General features: G+C 37.2%; 1 protein-coding gene across 2 annotated transcripts in view; it reads right to left on the reverse strand.

Annotated features, from left to right (window-relative positions):
* ATP6AP1 (ATPase, H+ transporting, lysosomal accessory protein 1) overlaps nucleotides 1-22,052 on the reverse strand; it is a 53,924-nt gene that overhangs the window by 25,282 nt on the left and 6,590 nt on the right. The window contains exons 2-6 of one of the 2 annotated variants that reach the window (XM_014964009.1): nucleotides 20,713-20,839; nucleotides 20,539-20,607; nucleotides 12,606-12,799; nucleotides 11,510-11,553; nucleotides 6,318-6,403 (exon numbers count right to left, since the gene is read on the reverse strand). In XM_014964009.1, coding sequence (XP_014819495.1) covers nucleotides 6,318-6,403; nucleotides 11,510-11,553; nucleotides 12,606-12,799; nucleotides 20,539-20,607; nucleotides 20,713-20,839 — 520 coding nt within the window. Of the gene's footprint in view, nucleotides 1-6,317; nucleotides 6,404-11,509; nucleotides 11,554-12,605; nucleotides 12,800-17,077; nucleotides 17,196-20,538; nucleotides 20,608-20,712; nucleotides 20,840-22,052 lie in introns of those variants that run through there. The other variant, XM_014964010.1, reaches the window with a different exon arrangement.

A 22,052-nucleotide genomic window follows, 5' to 3' on the forward strand; every position in this document is an offset into this window, starting at 1 on the left:
TGCCTTATGTGTGCTACCTTGCTTCACAACGGATTTCATCTGTCACTTTATCACCCAGTAACGCAGTGCTGTGAGTGGTTTCTCCAGCTCGTCAGTACATCAGCAAACTTTGGCACCTTTGGATTTCCACCTCCTTTCCATACTAAGGACAACTCTGTCGAGCAGCACAGGCATCAACATCAATCCCCACAGAATCCCACTGGTAATTACTCCCCACTGCAAACACTGATTCTTAATTTTTATCCTTTGTTTCCTACCTTTAATTTTTTTGTTTCTGAACCAATATTTTTACCATTTTTAGTGTAGCAAGAGGATCACTTTTACCAACGTATTTTATATCTCTCAGAGAACACCTAATCCATATTATATTTTTTTCATATATCCACATATTTACTGCTTTAGTTTCAACCAATTTTGCCAGCACAGAGGGTAGGTTTCCTGGTCGTGTTTCTCCAGAGATATGGGGCCTCTTTTCAAACCCCATGTCACAGTTGCCACTTCCTGCTCCTCTGGAATTAAAGCTGAACTAATTTACAATTTTTATATATATATATATAAAATAAAAATTATAATTTAGGTTGTGCCTTAGAAATCATGATAATTGATAGTGCGGCAGTTTCTTACCCTATTTTAGTTAAAAATTAGGTGAAAATTATCTGACCTTGGTGATATAATGCTATTCATTCTATTGATTTATTTGGAAATCTCTTCTACTATGACCGCAGTAACAACAAAAGTTTTTGAAGCTCAATGATTACTGAAAAAGTGTTTGAAATGAGAACTTGTCTATGTTCCACCACAGAGATAATCAACACACAGACCCATTTGGCTTTGTGTTGTCACCCATTTTTCTGAGTTCCTCTTTTTTATTAGATCCAATGGTCTCCGAAACAATTCCTGTCTAATGCGTTTTTACTAATAGATTTATGTCATTTGCACATTATTTCTCTGAATCTCTTTAAATCTACCATTAGAACTTGCACTAAAATGGCAAGAATTTATATTCCTTTTAATTTTCCATATGCATACAGGACTTTGAATTTTAGAATCATGCCTTTACTACTTTTTATAGCTTAATAACCACTGTCACTCTGTTGTTTAATTATGACACAGTTTGGGGTGTTTCTATGTTGGGAAGAGGGTGAGGAGAAAGAAGCAGTCTTTCAAAAATGCTTTTTGACATAAAATTCAAGCTTTTAATATGTTGTGTTTAAAGACACATCTTGCCATCTACAAACATTTCCCAACTGGCAATTCACCAAATATGTGGGTCACTTCATTCTTTAGGTTAAAATCATATTGTTCGAATGGTATGTTGGACCTCAGTCTTCAAAGATTCTGTTCTTAAACAGGACTCTAAAATTCCCAGCATATTAATCTTTGTCTCCTTGAATCCAAAGTTCTTTTAAGATACAAGAGCAGTCCCTTACAGATCTATTCTGTCACTCTGATAAATTCTTGACTGTGGCATTCTTCTTCCAGAAGGTTTTTAGCATGCCTACCAACATGCCATATCAATATATGTTTACAATTACACATTTCATTTATTCTATCCTATTTTAGCCTTATACCTTAATTTTATTCTGAATTATTATGTTTATGACCTCTGCCAATATATGGCTGTATTTTTAAGAGTATTCATTGCAATTTTTATACCTGCATTTTACCAGTTTCTGGTTTTTCCCTAAGACCGGATTCACCTCCCCTGGACCCTTCTCCACCATCTCCACCCCAGTTTTCCTGGTTCTTAGTTTTAAAAGCAAAATAAATGTAACTTTCTGATTTGCTGTATATGGAACACCTGTATAGGCTTCATCTATGCCTTAAAAGGTTAGTTAGCAACTGAAAATAAAAAAAAAAATTGTTCTGTACTGCCCTCATTTCCCAGTGAAGTTAATAAGCATATATAGATATAAGTGTAAATATAAAATGAAAGCTAAAGTTGCAAAAATGTTAGAAGTAGGTAGATCTTAATGTCCTCATGCAAAGTCCAGGGTTAAATGTAAAACACTATTTTTCAGTTATTTCCCTGAATTTCCCACTAACACATGAATGAATCATCCAGAATTACTGATAAGCATTTCTCACACCCTTAGCATTCAATTTCCAAGCTAATTTGGCTAAATGTTTGTTCATTTTTTTTATTCTAGAGTGACAACTAACTGGCTTCAACCAGCCTTAAGCAGTTCTTTTGTAATTATTTAAAGAGACTCTACCTCTATTAAGTAAAAAACCAACACCTGAGTTAGCTAGGAAATAATTAAGTGCATATTCTTCATCTATAAGTTAAAGTTTACTTTTTATTATAATGAATTCTTTAAGCAGAGAGAGGAGAGGACTAAAGGACAAGGAATTCCTGCAGTTTCTTCTCTGATACTATTATACTATGTCAAACTATGATTGCTCCTTCAAATGTGAAAAATACAAAAGTGAGTAAGACAATTCAAGGATGCATGAGGATAGCAACCCTGCAGCCCCAACTCCTGTAAATGGCATTATCTGTATTTTTCTAGCATTTGTTAATGAGAAAGCTCCCATTATATAATGTTTGAGTATACAAAATGGTTAAAAGCATTCCATTAATCAGAAGCTGTGAAGTTAGTGGGGTGGCTGTTGCAAACTTTAGTCTCCTCAAAGTGGTGAACCAAATAATCAACAAAAAAGAGAGGAGTTGGATGTAAGTGGAAGATGCAGCACTGCAAAATGTAATGCATAATTTTTAAAAATGCATTAGGTAGAAGGCAGAATGAAAGAAAATGCAACCACAAACTTTTCATATTCAGCTGGGGCGCACATCAATAGCACCTGAGGATACCTTCAAGAGACACTTTTTAAGAGTCAAATGCAGCCACTTTCATTGCAGATGCTCATGTTACCTATGGCTGAATGAAGTTCCTATAACTCATATTGCTTGGCTTGGAGTAGGGTCAAAGACTCAACACACTTAAATGCCAACTATAGCTGCTTGCAGAATGAAGTAGTCAAAAGTCCACAGTAGCTGAAGCTCTCTGAAAGTGTGGAGGCATTAGAGAAGGTTTAAACAGCACTTCACAATGCATGTGTAAAAAGTGGAGTCAGCAAAATGAGTATCTGCTGGGAAGTAGCCATAAATCTCCTTTTTGCAATATGTGATTCCTCAGCATTCAATTTAACTGGGAAGAGATAACAACTATAAAACTGTCTCGTAGAAGTTTCAGAAGCAAACTGGTAAAAATGTGACATGGACACCACGAGGGTTTGAAAGATGGGAAACATGATGAGATGTGTGATTTAAAGCATATCTACCTTTCAAACATTGCAGCCTTTTAACTTCTCCAATTACAACACCACGGGTAAAATTATGCATTACAACCACAAGTCAAAAAACTAAGCAGCAACAAGCACAAGTAGAGGGATGACTTTGATCATAGTCCCCAAGAACACAAAAATTCATATATTCATGAGAACTCCTGATGCAAGAGTGGAACAAGGACTGCAGAGGGGTTTGATTCTCCTGAAGAAAAGTAAGCTATCAATCAAAGGGTTGAAAAGAGTTTCAAAGGGAAGAAAGGCCAGGAAACTCCTCATTTCTTGCAATAAGTTTCTGGTTTTTAATGGAAAAGAAGATGAGAAATGTGGAATGAGAGTTGTTTGAGTAAATGTCATGTGTGTGAGTAAATGTGTATGTCGATAGCTGACCTAAGCATGAGAACTGCCTTTATGGTTGTTGGAGACAAAGGAGATTGTCAAGGATGAGTTTCACCTCATCTTGCAGCAGTCACCTACAAAATAGGTTAGAAGGATCATATCCTAAAAAGACTTTGACTATAAAAGGAATCCTGGTAGGTGACTTCAGATGTATACATTTGCACTTCCCTTGCTCAGAATTAGATGATACAAATCACTCTTTCAGTGTCCACCCAACTAAACCACACCTTGACGGCAAAGCAATTTAGAGAAAGAGTGGCTAGATGTGGCAGTTGCCTTGGAAGAAGGCATCTCCTTTGTGACATGATGTGACATTCTCTACAGGAAGCGTCAACTAGTTTGTGAAACCATTTCATATAGGTCACCAAACAGCTTCTGATTCAGGGTCTTAATTTTGTCTTCCAGCCTCAAATGCTGAAACTGGAACACAAGAACCAGCCTGGTTCTTGGGGTAATTAGCTGATAACTAGGGTAGCCCAACGGGAACTGTGACTAAACTAAACAGCTCTTTCTAACCAAATCAGAAAAGAGACTCATGGGCATCATGGGGGAGTTTTGTTTCCTGTCTCATTAATTCACTTTCTGTGCAGCCAATACCAGACTGGAATTTTTTCCAATATATGCATTTCTCACATTTCTTTTTCTCTGCTTGAGGGAACACAAATGTAATAAGATGATGTTACGAAGTCACTAACTGCCCAACACCAAAGAGGTAGAGCTACTGGGAGACAAGTATCTCATAGCCCCAGTTTTTGGGAGCTTGATTGCATAAAATTAATTTACCTGATCAGAAGGAGCTGTCCTAGCTTTCTCTAGCTTGTTACAGAAACTGATAAACTTGATTGCACTGAAATAACTTGAAGTTATAGGGGGGGAATACACTTCAAATGGCTTTATATGGCATTGAATTTACAGAATTAAAAAAAGTTTAAATTGTTTATTTTTTAAAAATGCAGAACAGCTTAAAATACATTACTTTAATTATTTAAAAGTGCTCCAGTTGCTCAAACTAAGACACTTTAATTTAGAAAGCCTTTTGAAATATGAATAGATTTCAAATTCAACAAACTTTAAAAATTGCTCAAAAAATTCTTTCTCTTGACACCAATTCTTTCATTAATTAAAAATATTTTTCATTCTAGTTGTTCTAAATGCAATTTTCAGCTAAGAACACCCAAGTCCCTTTAATTTCAAAGAGTAAAGAGCTACAATAACTAAATACTTTGCTTTTTTTTTTGGATCTTTGTTAAAAAAATTTACAAAAGAGGCAGATCAAAAGTCCTGGACTCATGTCCTCTCCTTTACCACGAAAACATACAGCACAGAAAATATCAATGTGAGCTTCCTTCCTCATGCTGCTTTGTCTTTGTATTCTGAGTCTGGTCTTCAAAACTCAGTTCTTGTTTTTCTCAGTAGAACTAGCCTTTTTTCTAGAGTCTGAAGGTACTATTCTGATCGTATTGTTGGATAGCTCAATATTCTATCTTCCTGCAAAATCCCAGATTATTTCTGATCGAACACAGAAAACCTTTTGGGGGCTCATCCACTTTTTGGTTTAAAGAACATTTATGAAGTACAGTAAAATTGCCTCTTACTCTTCTTTTGGATAAGCTAAAGGGACTTCACTCCATACCCATTTAAAACAGGTTTTCCAAGTTTTGTTCTCGTGTTAAGAACAGTTATGAATTTTTCATAGTGTTCCCTCTTGAAAACCCTCCAGCTTCTGAAGATCCTGTCAGCAGTGCTCACACTAGATCTAGACAATCCCACTAATGGCTTTCCTGTTGCCTAAAGAGAGGTAATTATATCTTCTGTATTCTCAAATGACATTATCTTGAGTTTGAATTAAAATTCAGATTAAACTAAGCATCATATTAGGAGCTCAGACACGTTACCACTGGAACAGATAGGTATGTGTCTTTCAAAGCTGCTGATTTTTAGGATACAGCCCATCCCTCATATGCCTCTCTTCTTAGTGGGGACTGTGTTCTGTTTTCCTCAAGGCATGACTGTCTTCCATTTTATTGCATTAAAATTAAAATTTGAGTATTTCTTGATTACAGTCTGTATGTCATACAAAAGAGATAACTGTATAAATAACTATTCTGCATTGTTACTTACAGCTGGTACAATATGAAGCAATCTATAAATGATGTTCTGACTGTCAGCAAGGGTAAAAACTTCACCTTCCTGTTGTGAATACTAAGTATGGACTAAAAGTATGAAACCAGTAAATTTAAAAATGAATACATTAGTAGCATTTCGCTAATTATCAACATTCTGTCTTTACTGACCAGCCACACTAGGAAGCTCAGGAAGAATCCACATCAAACTTACTATAAAAACATTAGAGTTAAATGGAAAAAAATTCTAAACTTATAGATCTTAAAAACAATAACAAGTTCTAAAGACAGTGGCAAATTTATGGTCTCTGAGAACAATAAAACTTCAATAGTTATGTGATATAGCTATCGTACATGAAAATTCATGCAATCAGTTCTGGTCAAAACCTCATATAATACAGATTGCCTGCTTGTGTAATCTTGAAAATTATCTACAGCATTCCTCTGTAAACATTAAGTTGTTAGATGCCAAAAATCTGACAGTTCTAGGCACTGAAGATTACTCACCCTTGAAGGTCTCACTGCAGTATAAATTGCTGAAAAATGAATCCCTCGTTCCTGCAGATCCATGGTCAGTCTTCCAATTATTTTGTCTATAAATAGAAACATGTATAATTTAACAAACTCTCTAAGCTGAGAAAGCTAAAATCCTACAGTAGTTGGAGAAGTAATGAGCTACATGTTTAAGATTATTTAGTTTATTTAAGGAATTTAGGTGCTCATACAATTTATACATCAATAGGTACAAATGGGATAAGACATATTCAGTGTCTTGAAAATGCACAATTTCAATGAGATGATACAAACCAACAGTTCAGAGAAAGGAGTGATTTTGAAACTGAAAAGTAAATACCGTAGAAACCAGAAAGTTTAAACTGCAGGTAATTCAAAGCAAGAGCAGTAAAAATCACCTAAGAGATGGAGGCAGGATGCATATACTGTTAGTCAAGTGACCAGTTAATAAATAAATATTAAAGCTGAAGTAGTATTATTGTATGAATTACAAAGTATACAGAACCAATCACTGAGAAACAATACCTGAAATGTAGTGCTTAGTCTGGGGCATGATATGCATCACATTGGCAGCAATATTCCATTTTTGTCCTGTGGATTTAAAGCCTTATTCTGCAACCTCAACAGAATATGGAAAAATTTGCTGTTGACAGCAGTGGAGGTCAAAGGAGAAATATGGTGGAATATTTCTGAAGAAGGGAGGAAAAATCAAGTAAAGAAGTGAGGACCTTTCAAAGAGGTCCAAAGATGCCTCTACAGAAGATTCCGCTTTAGTTCTGAAACCACAGGCAGCTGTGACAAATACTTCTACTGATAAATATTTTCAAGCTGTATGCAGAAATATTAAGATCTGCTTATGATAAGGAGCATAATAGCTATGAATCAAGAACCATTATTAGTGTTGTTGTTAGGACTGGTAGAGAAATAATCAAGCAGACTCACATTTACTGTTTCAGTACCTTCCCACTTCTCATCCCTGTACCACTCCGGTGAATGGACATTTAACAGCCTGGACATACAGGTTTCTCAGATTTTGAGGTTATACTTTACAGAAATTGTATTTCATTTTCATGTACTGGAAGTGGAGCTTATATTCTTATCATCCTTTTTAACCTCTTCTATTTTCAGTAATTATGGTCTCCTAGCTAAGTAAAACATTTAGCTTTTGTAAAAATGCAAGCATTGCTTTTTCTGCAGGGTTTTAACCACACTGATTTCCTCGTATCAGTCAAGAATCATAGTTATGTAAATTTTCCTTCTAAAAAATTATTTGTAAAAAAGATCTACTATAAGAAACAGACTTCCTCAGAAAAACAACTGCTTATATACACTAGTGGAATTATATCAGGTGTGGAGGTCCAAGGCATTACATAATGTTGATTTTGTATTCTATATGCACAGAGTGCAATACACTGGAAATACTCAGCAGCCTCAGCTAAAATTTGTGGAAGATAAAATAATATATAGGAAAACGCATAGATTGCCTTAGGTTTTTTTCTTTCATTAAAGCAACCAATCACTTTCTGAAATAACACATTATTCGCATTTCATTTCAGTAAGGAGCTACATGTAACTATAGTTACCAGCAACATCTATAACTCCTGCCCTTGGGAAGATTTGAGAGGCAACTCCTTCATTCAGAGAGGCTGCTGTGAACACCATTATGAGAATAGATACAGATCTTTGTGATCAGAACTCTACCTTGCTTATGAAGTATTTGCAAATTCTCCAAGTACAAGGGCCCAGACTGTCCACCATATTTTAAAGCACCCAAATTACATGCCTACATGGGAATATTGGTCATCCCAGGCTTGTTCTTTAGTGCAACAAGAGGCATCTCCAGATGGTGATATTGATGTTAGAGTGATTTTAGAGTGGTTCTACTGAAGTTTTGGGGTTTTTTGTTTTTTGTTTTTTTGTCTGTTTGTTCTTGTTTTCTTTTTATTGTAGAAAGCATGGATGAAGGAAACACTGCATAGATCTATGAATGTAAAGTTTGTCTAGAACACCACCTTCCAATTAGCATCTGTGTCCTGGTGGAAGGATTAAACCTTTCTATCTCATTGAAAATACATCCCTTGAATTTCAACAGGGAGTGTAGGATTAGTGCTATTATTATTTTCTAATCCACCTTAGTTTCTTTGTGTGATGTTACACACAGATGGAAGGAATGGAAGAAACGAACTGAGCAGAAATGTTCTGGAAGGGGAAAAGTGAAAAGAAAGCGAGAGTATAAACTATGAACAAGAGAGGAACAACAGAAAAAAAGCAAAGTGAGAGGGGGGGAAATGGGAGAGAAGAAAAAGAGTGGGAAGAGGAATACACTGAGAATCAGAGTGGAAAAAGGAATACATGTATGTCGTGGTGTAAACCTAACTGGCAACCAGGACCACGCAGCCATTCAGTCACTTCCCAGTAGGGTAGGGGAGGAGAATCAGAAAGAAAAGGAAACCTCATGGGTAGAGATGAAGACAGTTTAATAGAACAGTAATGAAAGAGAAGGTACTAGTAACAGTAATTATAAAAGAATATACAAAATGAGTGATGTAATACAATTGCTCACCACCCGGTGCTCAATTGCACATCCCAAGCAGTGATCTCAGATTCCTGCCCCCCCAGGCATCCCCCATTTATATACTGAGCATGATGCCTATGCTATCGAATATTCCTTTGGCCAGCCTGTCCTGTCTATGCTACCTCTCAGCTTCTATGGGAAGCTGAAAAAGTCCTTGACTTAATATAAGCATTGCTTAGCAACAACTAAAATAATATGTGTTATCAACATTATTCTCGCAATAAATCCAAAACACAACAAATACTAGGAAGATAATTAACTCTATCCTGAAAGCAGGACAATGCAATAGCAATTGAAGAGCCTCATCTCATGTAGATGGAGTCAGAAGAATCTTTGCCTTTGGTTTTGAGATATGCTGGATCCAGCAGGTGAGGCTGACACGACAAACTCTGGCATTCTCCTGAGCAGAGAAATGTTTAGGAAAACTGGCAAAAACCAAGTAATAATGTCAAACCCTACCTCATGCAAAAGAAAGAAAGAAAAAATACTGAAAAGAAGCCTAAAGAAAACAGTAAGTATGAATCCCTTGAAACTTGAGCAGATTTGGATTCCGAATTCCATTTTGAATTTCATAATGAGCCTCATTTTATCAACATGCTAAAAACTTCTGCTTACACCAGCTTCTAGATATCTCAGAACAGCACATTTCCCTTGGGCAGAATCTGAGCCCATTTGTTCTGTCTTACAGAGCTTCCTGTCTGCAGTGAGTAAAACAGCAGGAGAGATTTCTCTGACATTTTATTACATCAGATTTTAAAACCCTCTACAGCAGAAATGAAAGAAGTTGTGACAAACAGAAGAGGCTTTAGGAACTTCTAGGCAGCCTACTACAGGTCTGCAGTGCTTTTCTATGGGTTTACTGTTGATACTGCAAAAAAAATTTACAAGCAATGTTTAGGGTTAACATTTCTCTTGTCACGTGGCAGGTATGTGACAAATAGTATTTTTTGTTGCTTACCCGGGTAGGATCTAACAGCAGTCTCTCTGTAACAAACACCAAGAACTCATGCAACCTTGAATTTGAAGGGTCTCCTGACAGCAATATTTGGCAAAAGGTTGTGGCTGCGCTGCAAACAGTACCTAGACCTGCTGAAACCCAGATTGCATGACTTGGAAGACTGTTTGGGACACTTATCTGCTTCTCTTGGAATTACTTTCTTCTGACTCTCTCCCATCTGCTGCACAGACCTTCAGTGGGATAATTTTAAGGAACTGTGGCTCAGTATTTTTCATTTGAATTAAAACTTCCTCCTGATGTTATTTCCAGTTTTTATGCATTGAGCGGCCTCTTTGACAAATAAACTAGAAGGTGAGGATTCAGCCCACACTCCTTCTTGTCTAGAGGGCAGCTGAGATGCAGAATACTGAGAGCAGAATTTGCACTTGGCCATACAGAATGGCACCTCTTCCCTGATCCACACACCCTTTTCCCAATGACAGCTAGTTGACACTAACAGGAAAGTTGGTACAGCCTGTTCCTCCATCATCCACAGGTCTCCTGTTAACTTTGCTGTTCCAAAACAAAGTGGCCTGACACAGGGTTTAGGAAGCTTTTTCTTGAGTTTCTGCAGCTGATTAAAGAAATGTCCCATAAAGATAAAAAACTAATGTTTAGCCAAGGCCAACATTAAACCAAGGCTTGTTCTACCTAATATGCTCTGGGGACAAGAAAGAGAACTAAAGAACTCCTCTGCAGTTCAGAGATGGAAATTCAGCTGCTTATTTGAGTATAAAAATCACAGTCAGTTTCAGGTAGTGCAAAAACAAAGAGAAAGGACACACCACTGATGTATTTTCCCCTGATTTTCAAATCTGCTTCTGATTTTACAGCCCTAGCTCTGGGCAGAAACAGTCACAGGCATTAAGAACACTGCATAATTATCAGCCCTCTACACAACACTACATGTCCCTGAAACTACTACTACAGTGATCTGCAGACTTTATAACCTGATCTTTAATATAGAGTAGTAAGCAAAAGCCCTGCAAAAAAGTAGATGCCTCTCAGTGCCTCTTTGGTGTATGGCACCTCTTTTTCAGCCAGAAGCTAGTCAAGAAAACTTTAGTTATAGTATTATATGGAGAGATTCAACTTTAATAAGTAGTCTTTAATACCCATAAAACCAATAAAAGACTCTAAAATCAAAGGCTGTGAAGGGCATCAGTATTGTTTCACAAAGATTAGAAGAACATCTTCTGTTCATTAAGACACTCTCTGTTGTGACCAAGACCTTTGAACTGCTGGGTGAGCCTGACACCTCCAGCTGCTGGTGTGCAAGGTGAGACTCAAGGAGACCACCCGGGCTGCACGGAGATGCAGGGTTCATCCTCCCAAGTGGGAGGATCTCTGAGCATGAGCAAAGGCCCATGCCTGAAACAGAGGTGAATTATCATTACATTTCAGGTCACAGAGCTGTATCCATTTCAGTAGATTTTGAATTAGACACTCAGTACTTCAACACTATGGTAATTGACTGCTTATAGATGGGGGGAAAGGAAAACCTTTAAATAGTAGTATTACAGCAAAACCCAGGAGCTAGAGAATACAATCTGCTCATGTGAAAACACAGATTAAATGACGAAATGTTAGTTGTGTCTTGGTCACATTGCTTACCATTTTCAGCAATAGCTTCCAGGGGGGAAATCCCATTTAAACCACTACAAAAAGAGGGGGAGAAAAATGATTAAAAATCTTTTCTAGGCAAGAACAACGTGAACCAGAAATGTACAAATATACTGCCTAGTAAAAGGATTGCTGTCAGCATCAGTCCCTCCGTCATTCTCTCATCTCCTCCTTATGACTTTTTTCTCCTGCAAAGCCATTAATAATACAATCTTCAGCTGATTGTTCAAACCCCTCAAACTTCCTTAGCTGCAGAGAAGTCAGAAAACTGATCTTATTTTTACAATCTCTGCATGGCTTTCTTTTCATTTGGAGTTGGCCCCTTGTCTAACATTTGTACATGAGCTCCTTAAAATGGGTATCGTCTTTTTTTGTGTAGTGACATGGCAGCTATAATTGCACTTCCTTAGGACCCATTGATACACGCACCATATACTGACATGTACAAATGCCCAAGTAACAGGCTGGGAAGGAGAAAGGGCAGGAGAAGATGAGCAGAGGGACTCGATGCACCCATGCCTTATATTTTCTAAATATACATTCAGCTGAAGGAACAGTCTCTTTCTACCCCTTAGATCACAGTTGTCATAGGCCTGGAAACATGAAGAATTAGAGTCCTCCTCTTCCTTCTAGAGTGATGAAACCCAGTCTCTTTAATCATACTAACTTCAGGTTTGTCGGTGTGTTTATTTGCTTGCTTATTTATCCTGCCAGTTTTTTGACCCCTGGAATGCCTTCTAGCAATTAATTCTGCAGGTTAATCATGTATTGCATAAAATAATTCAGCCTGTCTGCTAAAAGTGTGTTGCCATTTAGTTTTAATAGTTGTCCCTTTGTTCTCATATAATGAGGCAGACAAAGCAGGAATGCCTGACTGACTTTCTCAACATAATTCCACTATTACACCTGGTAAGCTCATTAGGGACTTTAAAATAAACACTGAATTCATCCTTGCAAGAAAAATAACTTTGCTAACTCTGTAAGATTCCACTTTGGTTTTTAAATTTCCTGAATACAGGTGACATTTTCAAAAGCTTTAAAAATCATGCAAACACGTGTGTCAGTTTGGTTTGTGATGAGCTCCTACCTGACAAGTGATTGTAGCTGAACCACCAGTAAGTTTGGTTTAGATGTATTCACTTCCAGCTGAGAGACATCGAGATTAGTTATGTTTGTTAACTTCCAGTCTCCTGACTCCTGAAGAAAGCTCAGAAGGTGCCTGGTAGCTTTGCAGTCAACAGCTGGCAAAACTAAAGATGAAGGAGAAGACTGAAGAATTTCCTGTAATAAATTTATGAACAGTTTATTTACTTGCTTAATAATTAAACACAAACCTTTTTTTTTAACGTATCCTTAATTTAGTATTCAAGGTGAGGAACGGCCATGGTAAACACTACGTGAGTTCTCACCAGCCTGATGCTGGCTGCTGCTGGAAAGGGGGAGGGAAGGCATGCTTGTGTTGCTCTTATTCCTGCACCTTCTTGGGGCAAGCTTAAGGCACTCAGGGACATCAAATTCTTACTGTCCTTTCCCCAGGTGTGGTAGAAGAGGAGAAACAGATAATGTAGAAGTTCTCAAGCTAAGAATGTAGTGTTAGACCTCAACTTCCAGCAGCTCTATTCAGTACAGAGTCACACTTTGCATAATAAATCCCCTTCCTTTGAGTACATCCTGGTGGTACAGCACGTAGTGCAGACAGGTGTCTAATTTGTAACTACTAATTAAAAAAAAAAAAAGTATTTCAGGATCTACAGAGCCTCCAGGCACACACAAACAAACTTCATGTCATGTACTTTCTGTCTTCCTACTCAAAATACAAATTATAAAGCTCAGGCTGAACTGGTTCAGATAATCAAGCATCAGGTTATCTATCACTTTATGTGTAATTCGCATAGCTGAATTACTGTTGAAAATTAGGTGAAACTTAATTGAAAACTTAATTGAAATTTAAGTGAAAATTAAGTGAATACTTAAGTGAAATTTGTTTAAAACCATTCTCGCTCTATGAATTTAAAACCTCCATAGTCAGAAAACTTCCTTTCCAAAGGCTTTTCCTGATAATAAAATTAACTTGAAATATTCAGTGAAAAAAATGCAAGATGGAGACTTGAGAATGATCAAAATCAATGTACCCCAAATTTAACATGGTTATTTGAAGATATTTTTCCATTGAGTCCTAGTTTACAACTTGTTAACTTTGCTTTCCCATTTTCTACATTTAAATCTAGATTGAGTCTGTCACTTGATCCAACATCCAGATACTCAAGTTGTTATAGACGCTCTCTCCCCCTTTAACTGATGCAAGTGTTGTAGTGTTGCTAACACTTTTCTCCTCCTACTCTTTTTCCTTTTTGTCTGTTCTCTGACTGCCTACCACTTTTCTGACCTGCTCTGGTTCTTTCTAATTGCTCACATGTTTTCGTTCCTAGGCAAAGGCTAGTTATTTTCACATTTCTATAGATGCTCATAAGGAATATTATGCAGTATTGTCTGATTTGCCAGACTGATAGAAAAATAACTGCAGAAATTAAAATAGAGCAGAAAGCACTGATCTGGTTCATGGGTCTTTGAGTAGTGTTTTTAGCACTGCCTGGAAGGAAAATATGATACATTTCATAAAATCATAGAATCACAGAATGGTTCGGGTTGGAATGGACCTGAAAGATCACAGAGTTCCAATCCCCGGGCAGGGACACCTCCCACTAAACCATGTTGCTCAAAGCCCCATCCAGCCTGGCCTTGAACACCTCCAGGAACAGGGCATTCACAACTTGCCTGGGCAACCTGTCCCTGTGTCTCACCACGCTCACAGTGGTATATATCTGATGTAAATCTACTGTTTCAGTTTAAAACCTTTACTGCTTGTACTATCACTACATGGACTTGTAAAAAGTCACTCTCTAGCTTTATTGCAGGCCCCCTTTAGGTACTGGAAAGCTGTTTTTTTCATTTTGGTTTGCTTGCATATAGGAATTTAGAGCTAAAATTTTGAGCAGTAGTCAATTTTATTTTCAATATTTTAGTTCCTTGCCCCTGAGCAGCAGCCAGAATGGCAACAGCCACTTCTTCCAAGGATATCTATTAAGCAGATTACTCATTTATTGTAGAATAAGACATAAAATGCATCATTACTGAGTAATATCTGAATTGTGCCTCTGTTCCTGACCAATCCTGCACTGCCATCTGTCTCAGCTTCCAGCCACTGGTATTCAACTGTTATCCATCTGAAGGGCAGACACAGCTGGATATCCGCTCATTAGCTTCAAACAGCCTTCTGATCCCATCCCTCTTGTTTGTCCTTCTTGACATTTGGCCACTGCACACGTCTTTACAATACTCATATGTTGCTTTATATATTATAGGATTTTGACTACCATGCCTGTTCAAAATACAAGAAGTCCAAAAGTGGGTGGAGAATGAAGGGGACTACTGAGAAACACCTGATTTTGCATTCTGCTAAAGGACTAAAAAAAGAGGTGTAACTGCACAGTAGCTAGCAAAGGGAAAGGGAAAAAAGAAAAGGAAAATGAAAAGGAAAAAAAGGAGAAGGAGAAGGAGAAGAAGAAAGGAGAAAGGAGAAAGGAGAAAGGAGAAAGGAGAAAGGAGAAAGGAGAAGGAGAAGGAAAAGGAGAAGGAAAAGGAGAAGGAAAAGGAGAAGGAAAAGGAGAAGGAGAAGGAGAAGGAGAAGGAGAAGGAGAAGGAGAAGGAAAAGGAAAAGGAAAAGGAAAAGGAAAAGGAAAAGGAAAAGGAAAAGGAAAAGGAAAAGGAAAAGGAAAAGGAAAAGGAAAAGGAAAAGGAAAAGGAAAAGGAAAAGGAAAAGGAAAAGGAAAAGGAAAAGGAAAAGGAAAAGGAAAAGGAAAAGGAAAAGGAAAAGGAAAAGGAAAAGGAAAAGGAAAAGGAAAAGGAAAAGGAAAAGGAAAAGGAAAAGGAAAAGGAAAAGGAAAAGGAAAAGGAAAAGGAAAAGGAAAAGGAAAAGGAAAAGGAAAAGGAAAAGGAAAAGGAAAAGGAAAAGGAAAAGGAAAAGGAAAAGGAAAAGGAAAAGGAAAAGGAAAAGGAAAAGGAAAAGGAAAAGGAAAAGGAAAAGGAAAAGGAGAAGGAAAAGGAAAAGGAAAAGGAGAAGGAAAAGGAAAAGGAAAAGGAAAAGGAAAAGGAAAAGGAAAAGGAAAAGGAAAAGGAAAAGGAAAAGGAAAAGGAAAAGGAAAAGGAAAAGGAAAAGGAAAAGGAAAAGGAAAAGGAAAAGGAAAAGGAAAAGGAAAAGGAAAAGGAAAAGGAAAAGGAAAAGGAAAAGGAAAAGGAAAAGGAAAAGGAAAAGGAAAAGGAAAAGGAAAAGGAAAAGGAAAAGGAAAAGGAAAAGGAAAAGGAAAAGGAAAAGGAAAAGGAAAAGGAAAAGGAAAAGGAAAAGGAAAAGGAGAGAAGGGAAGAAAACCTCCTATGGAGCTGTTGGACTGATAGCAGAGGTTCCTACATTAAATGCCAGAAACTATAACCTGTCTATGGGCGGCTTACTCTGATTATGAGTACATTTACCTTCCTTAGTGTCCCCTGAAGCATTTCTCCTGAGTGAAATGTTACAAGAAACTTCAGTCTTGGATTACATCTATCACTGATCAGGGTTTTTTGAAGGTAGGTGCAGGATGATTGACCACATTTTAGCCATTCTGAAGCCACGTAGCTGCACTGTGATAGACCTGTGCTTGGACATACTTGCCCAGTTCTGGTTTCAGTGTTACATTAACTGGATTGATATCAGACCTAAGCAATTTGAAGCTGGAATGGATTAAATTTAGGTTTATCATTAAAAACTATTTTAAAAATCTTTGTTAAAGACTCATGCATCTGTCTATTAAGGATCATGTAGGTGTATTCATTGTTCCAAACTAATTTATGTTTGGCATCAAAACTGATAGACTGTACTATAATAAAAATATTACCTGGGGGAAAAAAGCTCTGTGTTGGCTCTGAAAATATCTGAGAACCAACACCCAAAGTAGACAGGCTCTGCCATGTAAAAGAGATCTTTTAAATCTTCATCTTTTACCTGTGAATATGTCATTTAAAATATTATTGTACTGTATTTATTTTCTACAGCATTGGCCAATGGATTACCTATAAAAAAGAAAAATATACTCAAACAGATTTGGAAGCACATCTGTTTCTACACACAGTGAGAACTGCAAAAAATAATTGTTGTATTTTAACTCTCCAATTACTGTTAATCTTACAGAATTTTTCACTGTACCTGTGTTCACCAAATGTATACATAATGTTATATATTCTGATTTTAATGAAAACTGATGTACTTTATATGATAAAATATGTTGCAGCTACATTGTTGAAAGCATTGTTGAACAAACCTCCATACCACTGTACTGTACGGTGGCAAATATGACACCAGATTCTCTTTCAAGGGTTACAGACAGATCCAAGGAACCATACAGAAGAAAACCTGAAGTCCAAGTAGGTGAGGAACTATTCCAAAGAATAAAATATAGACTATAACAACAAGGAAAGGATATACTGGGAAAAAGCAGACATGGCTCTTGCAGAAAGAAGTTGTACCTCACAGTTCTGCTGAAAATCTCTGAAGGAGTCAAGAGGCATGTACACGAGGGAGCTCTAGCTGACACTGTTCTTGGATCCACAAAAGGCACTTGGGAGAGTCTTGAAGCAAAGACTCCTAAAGAAATGAAGCAGCTTCAGCGTGAGAGAGGCAGGCTTCACAAGGAGGTAAGTAAAGGATAGGTAAAGAGTAGGTAAAGAGATAGCAAGCAAGGGGTAGAAAAGAGTATCTGTTCCTACACTAGGGTCTGTTCTGTTCCATATCTTCATAAATTAGCTGGTAAAAAGGCATAAATACTCAGCCAATGAAATGTGCTGATTACACTGAATTATTCAAGTAGTAAGGGCAAGGGCTGACAAATTGCAGAAACAACTTCTGGTACAACCTCTTGGGCAACAAAATAACTGATGAGATTCAATGTAAATTGATTTTAGCAGAGCACAGGGTGAGAAAAAAAAACCAACACATTTTAGGTACACAATACTAGATAACAGGCGCAGAACTGAGTGTTACCCTTCAGTAATGGAAACCTTAAGAGGCACGACAGCGCTTTGAAAACGTCATTTCAGTGACAGTGATCAGAATTGAAAAATCAAATATTAGGAGCTTTTTCAAAAAGGATAGAGAACAAAGCATCATCATGTTACTAAATAAATCTATAATGAACTTATATCTTGATTATTATGCAGTTCTGCATGACCCTTGTCAAAAGTAATATCATAAAACTAAAAACAGTAAAGAGAAAGGGAACAAAGACAATCAAAATTAGAGTAGGACCTCTGTACCACATGTAACTAAATAGTACTCCTCAGTCTATGATCACTGAGTGAGGATATGATGGAGATAGAGACCTACATATGGCAATGATCTACAATAATTAATCAGCTGCACAACTGGCCATTAATTGGAGTGTGTTACCACGCACTACAGTTCTAAGGAGCATTTTTTGGGGAAAGTCAAAACTAATATTAAAGAAAAATAGATTTTAGGGTAGATGACTACTTGACAAAGAAGTTCCCCAAGTGCTAATCTAGTATTTTATTAGTTAATTTAAAAGTTCTTTTAATGTTTAAGATAAATGATCTAACCATAAGATTCCTTTCATGTTAACTGGAAATAGAATTCTTTTATTGCATACAAACCCGTTGATCCCAAATGCTCAAAACAGCCTCTAATGGAGCTGAACAAACCTAATATCTGCAAATGTCCCTGTGGTTTACAAGCCTATAACTCTTTTACAAATAACACTTCCTTCTTGTGGTACACATGCTGCTACATGCACGTATACATTCTAAATAAGATCTCCAGTTTAGGTTTGTGAATAAATTTGCATTTCTGAAATTCAGAAGAAGGCTACTTGAGTGACATGGGACATCTATTATAACTTAATGAATCATTTGTGCAATGTAGAGTGTGAATGTATAAAAATTTGTGATTATGCAACATCAAAGATTCTAATTTCCCCAGGGAGAAAATTCAGACCTGACCTTCACTTTGTCCTGTGTTCTGTAAATATTATGAGAGAGTCTTTCATAGCATGATTAAGAATGAATTTCTTTCCCAAAGTAGCTCAAGTGGAGTGCAATTGATGCAATAGCAACTGAGCAAATTTTTGTAGCCTCTGTTACATTCAAGATGGAACAGAATGTTTATAAAGATCCTTTCTGGCCCTAAAAGCTACAAGTCTGTGCAAGAGATACTGGCAAAATTCTCCATATGGGCACCTAAGCGAAAAAGAAATATTTAGTTTATATGTCTCATTTTACTTTGCTCAAGTTACAGCACCTCACCCCCACAAAACTATGCTAGAAAAGTATTAAGATTGCCAAGTCCAACAGAACCAATCTAGGAAGTGCTGGAGTTAAGGTAAGCAATATGTCAAAAGAAACTTTCCAGTTTTAAAGAAGCTGTAAGCACAAAAAGTTTCACAGCTCCAAGGTAGAAAAGGAACAGTGGCAAGGTCAGAAAGCAAACAGTTACCGACATTAATTCAGCTTGTTGAAAACCTGGGTTTAATCTTTGCTGTGCCAAATTGTCCTGGTTTGAGCACCAAAGACTTAGTTAATGGGTTCCCTGTTCACTCAGTATACCACCTGATTTCTAAACCCATCAATCTCTGGATTCATCTCTAGCCTTTGGCTATAAGCTCTATCTACAGTGCTGATGTAGTTCTGCTTACAAGGCAAAAAGAAGAAAGTTTTAAATACTTTCATACTTTTCCTTTTAAACATGCAGGGCCTACTTAAATAAGACCACCACATCATTAGGAGCTTGCAGCGTCCTGTGTTCATTTCACACAGCCTCTAAAATCAAACCAGCTTTGCAGTCAGGCAGCAACAAAATTTGCTCCAGACACAGCCTTGAACAGATTTTAAACCCAGAGAAGATAAGGCAAACCAGGTAAGTACCAGTACATCTGCCTGTGGGCACAACTGCTGATCCTTACACTACAAATGATTATTACTCCCATTCGCTCCTCAGAAAACCCATGTACTTCCCCTGAATAGTTGTTTTTGTTCCAGCATCAATGTTAAAAGGCTGTTACATGGCAAAGAGATGAAGATCAATAGTTTCATTGACACAAAGAAGATGTGAGGTTTTTAGACAGTACAGATGTAGAGACAGGTAATATGTGAATATTTATGTATTTAATTACACATACAGCTCGCTGTGTGGTGCTTGGGAGTTTACACTTCCTCACGTGCTCCAATACCAGTGACGTTCCTAACAGCTCCATTCATCCTGCCCTGCCTACAGGAATGCCTTTTTGACTTCCATGTGTCAACGCTTCCTTTGTCTAATTACAGTTCAGTAAACTGTCATGCAAGTAAAACGTGCACAAAATCTGTGAACCTCCTGAGTGAGAAGATAAGTTGGAGTTGCTGACCAGTTCAGGAGGACTCTGTCTTAGATTCTGCACCTGGAGTTAACTTCAAATTATTCAAGTAGCATGGCTTTTTTTCATGAAAATTAAAAGCAATCCAGTATCTAGTCGTATATTAACTACATTCATATATAAAAGTTAATTCCCTGCATGAGTTAAGAGAGCTTCAATTTCTATGAAAATAAAATAGATGTTCAGTTCTGAAAATCAGGAATACATAATTGATTCCTATAACTTATTTTTTTCTTATGGCTTCAAAATAGAATTTTGGGGTGTCAGTCTCGAAGTTTATATTGTTTTTTACAATACAAATTTGCAGCAGCTTTAGGAACAATTTTGTCAGTTATCATGAATTCTGAAAACCTGATCTTCATAAATAAAACAGCTACAAAACAATTCTGCAAATTCAGTTGGTTTCCTTTAACCCAGTTGCTTAAACTGAAATAATCTCAATAAATAAATAGGAAAACTGCTGCAATTCACTTTCATTTTCCCAATTAGTTTGTTTACACCTTTTTTATATGTTTTTTAATATTAAATGCTGTATATAAGGAAATAAAAGAAAGAAATGCTTGCCTGAACATTTTGAAATGGATTCTTGTTACCGTAGGCTTCAGTGAGGTAAGTGAAATCATCTACGCTAAGCTGAAAAACAAAGAAAGTAGATTGGTGAGAAGGCACCACGGCACCTCATTTAGGTAGAGAGCTGCACTCGGCGTTGGTGAGAGAAAAGGAGTTAATGTTACTTACTGTATCTTGCAGGAACAAGATGAGGTTTCTGGAATTTTGGGTAAAAGCAGGCTGCAATAGCTCGGTCAGCTCCTGTGCTGAAACAATGTGCCCTTCGTGCAAAGCAGTGTCTGGATTCCATTGTGATCTACAAAGAAAAAAAATTTATCTGTAAAATTTGCTGCCAAAGATGACACCACTTCTTTCTTTAAATCTGCAGCAGCGGGTAATGATATAATCATCCTTGGATCAAGACCGGGTTTACAGTTCAGTTTACTTTCATTCTACTCAAGAGGAAAAGAATTTGCCCATTTATGCCCATATCACGTTAACTGCGTTACAGCAGGAATGAAATTGGTCCAATCAAGATAACTGTCTCTCTCTAATTTCTTGTTTGTGTACAACAGCACAGTTGCACCTTTCAAAAAATAGTAACTAAGTGGAATGAAGAAGAATATGTTGAAACTCTTCAGAGAGAGTTCCCAAAAGGAATCCTGTCAGATATCCTTGGTGGCCAGAGAGAACTCAGGCTAGACCACAAGTTGTCAGAAACCAGTATTTTTTCATGAACATTTTGATAAGTGGGTTTTCAGTATTATTGTAAACAATGTGTTCTCTCCTAAGGATTTTGTGATGAAGGAACCACTCGGCAGAAGCAGCTCAGAAAAGTCTCAAGCAGGAGCTCTTCTGAACAGAACAGTTCAAGACACAAAGGAAAAGTCATGATTCTTTTGCCAACCTGTCATTGTGAGGATTGGACAGAGGATAAACTTACAGATTTAGTTTTACCAAAACCACTCGTGGGCAAAACAAGAGGTGGCATTATTCTTTCAGCACCTGATGGGGATTTTAACAGTGTGCAATGTGGGTCAACAGGGATGAAATTTATTATGAAAATTTTGGTCCTAGATGTCTTGACTAAGGTAATATTGTCATTCTGTAGAAATCCCAGATTCAGCTCGAAGCTGAATCTCCAATCTTCCCTGAACACACATCGGTTGCTTAGGCCTGAGAAATCAGGTATTGCAGACCCTCTAAATGTCTAATTACAAAGAACAAAATAAAGATAATTGCTATGTGCTGTAGCATCAGCTATTATATGATTGCAATTTGGTGAAGTCGAGAAGCTTATTAAATTTTGGAACCCAAAAGCAATTTGAAAATGACCCTTGCACAGCGAGCTTTTATGAATGAAAACAGTCTTTGCAGTCTCTAAAGGTGGAGGCAGAACTGTGGTAATGAACACATAGGGGGGTTTCAACGTTGTTTCTCAGGTAAGGAAAATCTATATTTCACTTCAAGACTTCCCAATAATACCAGTGAAGATTGCTGAGAGTGAATCGAAGTGTCACACTGCACCC

This window comes from Calidris pugnax, unplaced genomic scaffold, assembly GCF_001431845.1.
Source record: "Calidris pugnax isolate Ruff unplaced genomic scaffold, ASM143184v1 scaffold44, whole genome shotgun sequence".
Classification (NCBI taxonomy): domain Eukaryota; kingdom Metazoa; phylum Chordata; class Aves; order Charadriiformes; family Scolopacidae; genus Calidris; species Calidris pugnax.